Source organism: Haliotis rubra, unplaced genomic scaffold (genome assembly GCF_003918875.1).
Source record: "Haliotis rubra isolate DU_JTF1 unplaced genomic scaffold, ASM391887v1 Scf1452, whole genome shotgun sequence".
Lineage (NCBI taxonomy): Eukaryota > Metazoa > Mollusca > Gastropoda > Lepetellida > Haliotidae > Haliotis > Haliotis rubra.
The window spans coordinates 44,632-52,500 of NW_025765395.1; the positions used below are offsets into that span (position 1 = coordinate 44,632).

At 41.9% G+C, this 7,869-nt stretch overlaps 1 protein-coding gene across 1 annotated transcript; it reads left to right on the top strand.

Annotated features, from left to right (window-relative positions):
* The first annotated feature begins 716 nt into the window (after positions 1-716).
* On the top strand, positions 717-3,572 carry LOC124269529. The gene is made up of 2 exons (XM_046704558.1): positions 717-749; positions 1,992-3,572. The coding sequence occupies exons 1-2, from the start codon at positions 717-719 to the stop codon at positions 3,570-3,572; spliced, it is 1,614 nt and encodes a 537-aa protein (XP_046560514.1).
* Positions 3,573-7,869: the final 4,297 nt, after the last annotated feature.

The following is a 7,869-nucleotide window of genomic DNA, read 5'->3' on the forward strand; positions in this document are numbered from 1 at the left end:
ACAACGAAGACCCGATACCGAGAGGGACTAAATCCCCGAACTGAGGATATAATAACGCGGACAATTGGTGGGAATTTCTCCCTGCAACAATACGTCTGGATATCAGACTGATAACATTCTTTTGTATTCCTTCCACAGAATAGCATTGCAGACCTCTCATTCAGGCGTACAGCAACTCATCTGGTTCATGGGGGTGAAATTGTGCTTTGTAGGCTGGCATATTGCGACAATAGATCATTGTACCAGGGGAGATGAGGTGGATTTGTATGGGGTTTGTTCTCGCGTTCAGTATTATAGATGCGTGCATGTACCTGTGTGTTGAATATTTATCGATTAAACCGGTTGTATTGTGCTTGCCCACTGTCATGCCCATTTTCACATCAGACATAGTATACAGATTCCGGAGTGACCAGTCCTTGGTTTTAACTGTTAATGCCGAGCACCAGGCAGGCTAACAAGTCCCGTCTGTCTGATGCTATGAGACGGCATGGATCAACCCACCGACCTTCCGCCCTCCGGGTAAACACTCTGTCCGCTAGACCACGCTGATGGCCTCCATACCCTCGTCATCGCACCCCTACAAAGTGACGTCATATATGAGGCATATACTTACAAGGGGCGAATTGTATATAGCGTTGTTTCTGATTGTCTCTTGCCTTGATGTTTACGTCGAACACATTCAAATACTGTTATATATTTGTTTCAGGTCCATAAAGATGGGTCGTGCTCTGCAAGCTGAGAAACTCCAGGTAACTTTCGCACATTTTCTTTTATATATATATATTTTTAAGGTAGAAACCTCTATATTGCCGTGTCGCACACAACAGTGTAAGTGAGTATGGTCTTACGCCGCTTTTAGAAATGTTCGGGTACCAGAAATGGGTTTGACATATTTACCCATTTAGAAAATTGAACTCGGGACTTCGGCGTGACTAGCAAACGCTGTAACCACTGGGCTACCCTACCGCCCCTACACCGTTCGGATTTCGGGTACGACTACCCGTCACAAGCGACCTGTGCTTGTCGTATGAGAGGAATAAACGTAGTTAGGCCCGCTAACGTTGTTGATTCCTGTCATCGTATCTCAATACATCATTGCCTATGATGCCAGTCACAGGATTATCTGGTGCAGCCTATTTATGTTCAGTATTTACATACTGTCGTCATAATATTGAAGGAATACGGCGTTAAAAATACACACACAACAAACACAAAATAAGTTTAGCCATTGTATTATTATAAGGTGTTGTAAAAGAAAGTGTTTCCGCATATATACTACCTATCAAAAGTTTAGACTCACTAGTGTAAATGTAGCCAGTTACTACAGTCAACTGTTCTAAACTAGATTTTGCAAAATATTCCATACTGTTTAGGGATTGTTTACACATGAACTGATGTATTGTGAAACAAATTCGTAACGTTGAACAGGCTGAATAATTGATGAAACTCTTAACAAAACTTTACACCAAAACGCAGCTGTTCACGTGCACGATATTTGCACATGCTTTTTTAGCAATTTGATGCATGATCCTCATGCAATTCATCTGCATAAGGTTTGCAGATGGTTCCCCTAAGTTAGTGGAGAAATTCATCTTCGATGTAACAACATATATATACATAACATATAGTGAGTGCTTTAAGTGAGTCTAAACTTTTGATGGGTGGTATAGTAATTTAACAACATCAGTGCGAAGTCTTTATGACATATTTCTTACAACGAAATGGGTGCAAACATATAGCATATTAGCTAACAAAGGGATAATAACGGAATTATTTTTGTGACTATTTCCAGCATTTTGTTCACAATATACATGTGATCACACCTCCGAATCAAAAGACGTGTGTATATGTATTTAAGACCCGCTTCAGTTAAAATATCTCGAATCGAAAGTTTCCTTTTACCATCATTCCTGAACATGTCTTTGATAAAATGTATGTTGTGCATTAGCTTCGAGAGATTTGGAGTTAAATGGGCCGTTCGACTGTTTCAGCTGCGCCTGCTGCTGCTGGAGGACAAATACAGAGGTCAAGTGATGACCGAACAAGTCGAAGCATTCGAGGAGAAAGTGAATATGAGTTTCAAAAACTTTAACATCGACACACTAGTGAATATGATACGCATTCTGAGAGGTCGCACCGATCCGCCACGTGTCATAAGCTCATTGGATAAGCTGCACAATGCAATGATCCAGGAAGCCAATAGGAACACAGCTACTCGCAATCGCGAAGCTCGAATTCGAAAAACCAAATCCAATATTGATGATAATTGTGTGAAGTATTTCATGTGGTTTTTCGAATATGTGGACTACCTTCGTGACCTAAAGGTTAATTTCACAGACAGGATATTCCAGCCACTGTTTAAATACTTCTATGAAGGTTCCGATGGCGGTGGTGACACAAGGAGGGGCTCGTCGTCGACATTGTCTTTTTCGAAGTTTAGTCAGTTTTCCTCAGACAGTGGCGACAGTGGTGAGAACTTGGACGATGATCGTGACGAAAGCGTTGCCACAGCTCGACAAAGAGCTCAAGCGAAAACGGCTCTGATGATGCTGAGCAATGAATTCACGGACATAAAAGCTCTGTACGACACAACTGAGGTCGACAAGGTGGCGAAGAGTCTTTCTTTAGTGAAAGAACAAATGGACTTTCTACTGGATAACGAAGATTCCGTGGACAGTGAACTTTACAGCCACGAAAGCGAAACATATGTGTATCACCTGACACTAGACAGTGCCACCGTGAACTTGATTAGGTTTGTCCCAGACATTTTGGCCAAGCTTCAGAAGTCAGCCCGACTGGCCAGACGGTGGCTCCAGTTGGATGGCATGAGAACAAAAGATTTGAACAAAAAGCTGGAGAAGATTCTCGAACTGGAAAAGAAGCTGAATCAGCGAGTGTCGTTTCTCGATGAGGAAATTCTGCGGAACGAGGCGGAACTGGAAAAGGAGATGATAGAGCTGCAGAATCTCCTAAAGAGGGAAGACAGGTCCACTGATTTGAGTCTGACCATGTTCGAGTTGGACGACAGGATAGGGAAACTCCAAAACAAGCTGGAAGGTCTGCGGAAGGAAAGAGACAGGATGACCGGTAGGGCCATGGATACCGCTCAGACCAAGAGCAAACGGCAATACAATGAACTGAAGGTGAGATACGAGTCCAATAAGCTACAGCGTTACATGACTGAACGGATGCTGGGGACGCTCCGGTACCATCGGGACATAGTGGAGCAGGACATGAGGGTGGAACTCAGCATCAAACCAAGCATCATTCACAACACCAATAGCATCCAGGACCACTGTGAGAGACTTGAGCAGATACTCACTCACGAGAAGAATGAGAAACATGCGATAAAGACTGCTCTGGTTCCCATTGGAGAGGACAAGAGGTTCATATCTCAGCGGTTGCTAGAGAAGCGAATGTCCGAGCCTCATCCCGACCTCACAATGGCGGATTATATTGGAACCCGGAGGAGATATCATAATGGTCAGGCTTTCTATGTAAAAACACATCGGCCACTTCCGGCTGGGGCCAGACATGTTCGCACGTATAGACCCAGCACGCCGGAATGGTGACCTGTGACGTCATAGTCTGTCGTGTTGACAAACAATGACGACGTCACCGTTGTGACTGGTTGCCGTTCATGCAACCTAAAGAACAATTATCTGGATAACTGTAACGATATTCGTCACCTGCTCTGTGTACTATTGTATTTATTTATTTATTTATGTTTTGGGAGTGGGTGGGTGGGGTTGGGGGTGGGGCTGGGGTTCTGGGGTGAACATCCCTACAAGAGCACGTATGGTTTATTCCATATAGTCTTAGTTTAGGAACGATTTTTTGACAATTAAACACATTTCTCTGATTTCTCTGGGAACGAGTGGCATTTGTCTCCACACACGTGGGTGTCAACTATGCCATATTGTTTTGTATGAATTCAAAATATTACTGGAATCAATGAGAACAGGAATTTCGAGATACGAAGAACTTTAATATATTTCACAAGTTCTCCATTGGCATGAACCATTAATATATTGATGTCTTCAAAATCGTTTCTCACATCAACAATATTCTTTATGCGGTCCCATACCAATAGCAATTTGAAAAGTGCGTACATTCCAACAGAGTAGTATGCCATTTTGATCAAATCATTTTTATAAACAAGTTTAAATATACAACAGAACTCAACACAATACGCGATTGACACATTACGCGATCCTGACAAGAAATGGATGATTATTTACACATACATTAACTGCTCGCTGACTTTCTCGAAATGGACAAATCGTCCATTTGAATGAGGACACTGGTAAAGCGAATAGATGAAGAAGATTATTTTTTATTGTTTGTATGTACATGTTGGTCAATCATATACTAGACTGTAATTGATAGGGGTACAGAGGAGCAGGGAATGACGTTCTCCGACACCGTGCACGTAACGTGTTTTGTTTTAACCCGTGGTCGACATGACATACACGTGCTAGCAGGGGGTGCACACCTCACCTTGGAAATCATTGCCGACGGTACAAAACTTTCTATTGCACATAGATTCTTCCAATCAGCTGCTGTGTGTAACATGTTTATGGTTATGAAAATGACATCTGCATAACATTGCAGTAAAATCAATGTGAATAGTTGTAATTAAAATTGTATTGTTTGTTGACATCTGTTTCCTTCATTTCAAGAAGCCGCGGGTGTATGGTGATCATTAACATGGATGGTGGTGTTTATTGTCATCGTATGACTATATAACTGCAAGACATAAAAAGTATACACACCTGGTTTATATTTAAATAATTGAAAAAAGGACCAGATAGTGATCGATGGTACATATTTTGTAAATAGTTCATGTACCTGTGAAAATCTGTTTTAGAATTGGTCTTCAGCAACCCATGCTTGTCGTAAAAGGCGACTAACAGGTCGGGTGGTCAGGCTCGCTCACTTAGTTGACAATGACGTAGTTCGATGCTTGTGATTTTGATCGCTGGTTTATCTGGTCCAGACTTGATTATTTACATACAGCCGGATTATGCTGAGTGCGGCGTTAAACTACAACTGAATCAAACCAAAACGTGTGACAGGTGTCAAAATATATTTCGGACCTTAAGTGTTAAGTGTTTCAGCGACTCTTTATCTAATTTTACAGTCACAACCATTCCGCAAGTGTATACTTCATTTTCGCCTACAATGTGATATTGCAAATAAGATCAGATAACACCGTAATATTGCACTCAGTGAAATATCATGAAAGGGAAGCATTGTGAAGACTTCAGCAGATACAACTGATACAATCACGTTTCTTTTCTGAGCGCTTATTCCAGGATAAACTATTAACTTTGACCTTGTATTCCAATGAAGGTAAATGTGGGTACAATATACATGTAGGCATAATTGTTGAGTGACATAATTGAACGCATGTATCGGATAAAACCAAGCAGCTCAAGTTTGACATACACGCAATCCATGTTGATTTATAAATGGAATCCTTTAAAGGTACTGTGTAACCAACATACCCGACTTTGTGTGTCATCATTGTTATCACTGATCTTCGAATATACTCTAGCTGGTATTTTACGTCACTATCCGACTGGAAAGTTTACTCAGTGACCTCCATTATTCAGTAGACATACCCGTCTGTTGGTTTGAGAGAGAGGGTGAAGAGTTGCGTCCCTTAGATGACACGAGTCGCCTTTTGCCGCTCATGATCTTTGATCCGTCAGCATTTCCTGCACTCTTCAAAACTCGTCCCTTTCCGTAACCTCAAGTTCGGCCTGTGCCGGATTAACACGAGTTGGTCACAGATGCACTTAATGGCTTCACAAACAAAAGTATGTTTTAATCGAAATAAATCACTGAGCTTAAATTGGTAAGAAACACCAGTAAGGTGTGAGATTCCCTAAACCGGAGGACAATCTAGACTTGCTTCATGTATGGTTTTTGTATCATCAAGAGGGCTGCGCAGAATGAGTGAGTGAGTTTAGTTTCAGCAATATTCAGCAACATCCCGGGATACTAACAACAGCTGACAACAGACAGGAAAGCTAACAACAGTAATAACAGTCCATCAAAACTGTTAAATGAACGGACAAGTGAAAACTGAATTTATAGCCGATAACGGACCATATAACCAATAATTAAGTGTGAGGGGTGAGTTTAGTTTTACGCCACACTCAGCAATATTCCAGCTATATGGCGGCGGTCTGTAAATAATCAAATCAGCGAGCCTGACCATCCGATCCCGTTAGTCGCCTCTTACGACAAGCATGGGTTACTGAAGACCAATAGAGGGGAAATGGTATGGTTAAGAAACCATGAATTAGATTATTTTGATTCAATCAAGCATGTTATTAGTGACCCCATGGTAGGCTCTAAAATCCTATATCAGCTCTACAGAGAATGTATTTGTCGTACGAAGAGACCGAAGGGATCATTGTGATGTCACCGTACTCCTTAAATCTTTACGTTAATAATGGAAATATTTCTGAGGTGGTCATGGTCCCAGGAAGTTGAGACTGCGGACTCTATCGCGACGCCGACAAGATAAAGAGGTGCTGCCGCTATCGACCACTGGTCTGTCTTGTACCCGCTAACACAACGAACACAGATACTTACTTACTATAGTCTGTTTGCAGTGAAAACGTACCGATGAATTTCACTTTAAACAAAAAAGTAAATCAAATTAAGTGAAATTAAGATTGCGAATCCTCATGATTTTACCTTGCCAAATGAACATTTAAATCTCAAAATTATATTCAACTTAGGATAAAGTTGTTTAACAAGCGATCATAGATTCAAATCGCTATTATTGGTTGACCGCCTCCGTGGTGTAGTGGTTAGAGCATCCGCCCGGAGAGCGGAAGGTCGCGGATTCGATCCCCGACCGCGCCATACCAAAAGACGTTAAAATATGGTACTTGTTGGTCCCTGCCTGGCGTTCGGCATTAATGGGTACAACAAGGACTGGTCGGCTCGGAGTCAGTATAATGTGTCTGAGTGGGGTATTCATGCTTCACTGCGGCATGGTATCTCAGTGGGCTAGCACTATAAAACCAGCTTCAGTCTGAGCTAGTACAAGCAGCCGCACATACACATACACACGCATGCACGTCGTCATATGAGCGAAATATTCTCAAGCACGACGTTAAACTCAATTTCACCTCACCTCACCTATTATTGGTTTGTATTACAAGGGGGTAAGCGCAGTAGATGGAACAGTGAAACAAAGGCACGTGCGGTACGCGATGAGCGTTAACTTAGACCAACTCTACTTGTTCTCGGTGTTTCATCTAATGTGCATACGCCCTTGTAATACAAACCGATAATAACGATTTGAAACTATGATCGTTTGTTAAACAACTTTTATCCTAAGTTGAATAACATTCTGAGATTTGAATGTTCAATTGGCAAGGTAAAATTATGAGGATTCGCAATCTTAATTTCGCTTTAATCGATTTACTTTTTTATTTAGAGTAAAATTCATCGGTACGTTTTCACTGCAAACAGACTATAGTCATCATGACCAAGCCACGCCACGCCACGCCACGCCACGCCACGCCACGCCACGCCACGCCACGCCACGCCACGCCACGCCACGCTATGCAGGACTACGCTATGCTACGCACCACACCACAACACAACACCAAGATCTTGAGCCCCACATTTAACCCACTTCGTCGCAGGACACCTACATTTCGTCTTATCTATGCATAAGAAAAATAAAACTGATATCTTAGTCGACTAACACATTAAATCAGTTATCAGACACAAGTGCAAATTGGTTCACACGCACGTGCCTGTACCTAGTTACGTGTGCTTTGATCTTGACCATTATAACCTCAAATTCTCACCCAAAAGCTTTCACTGTCAATAGCA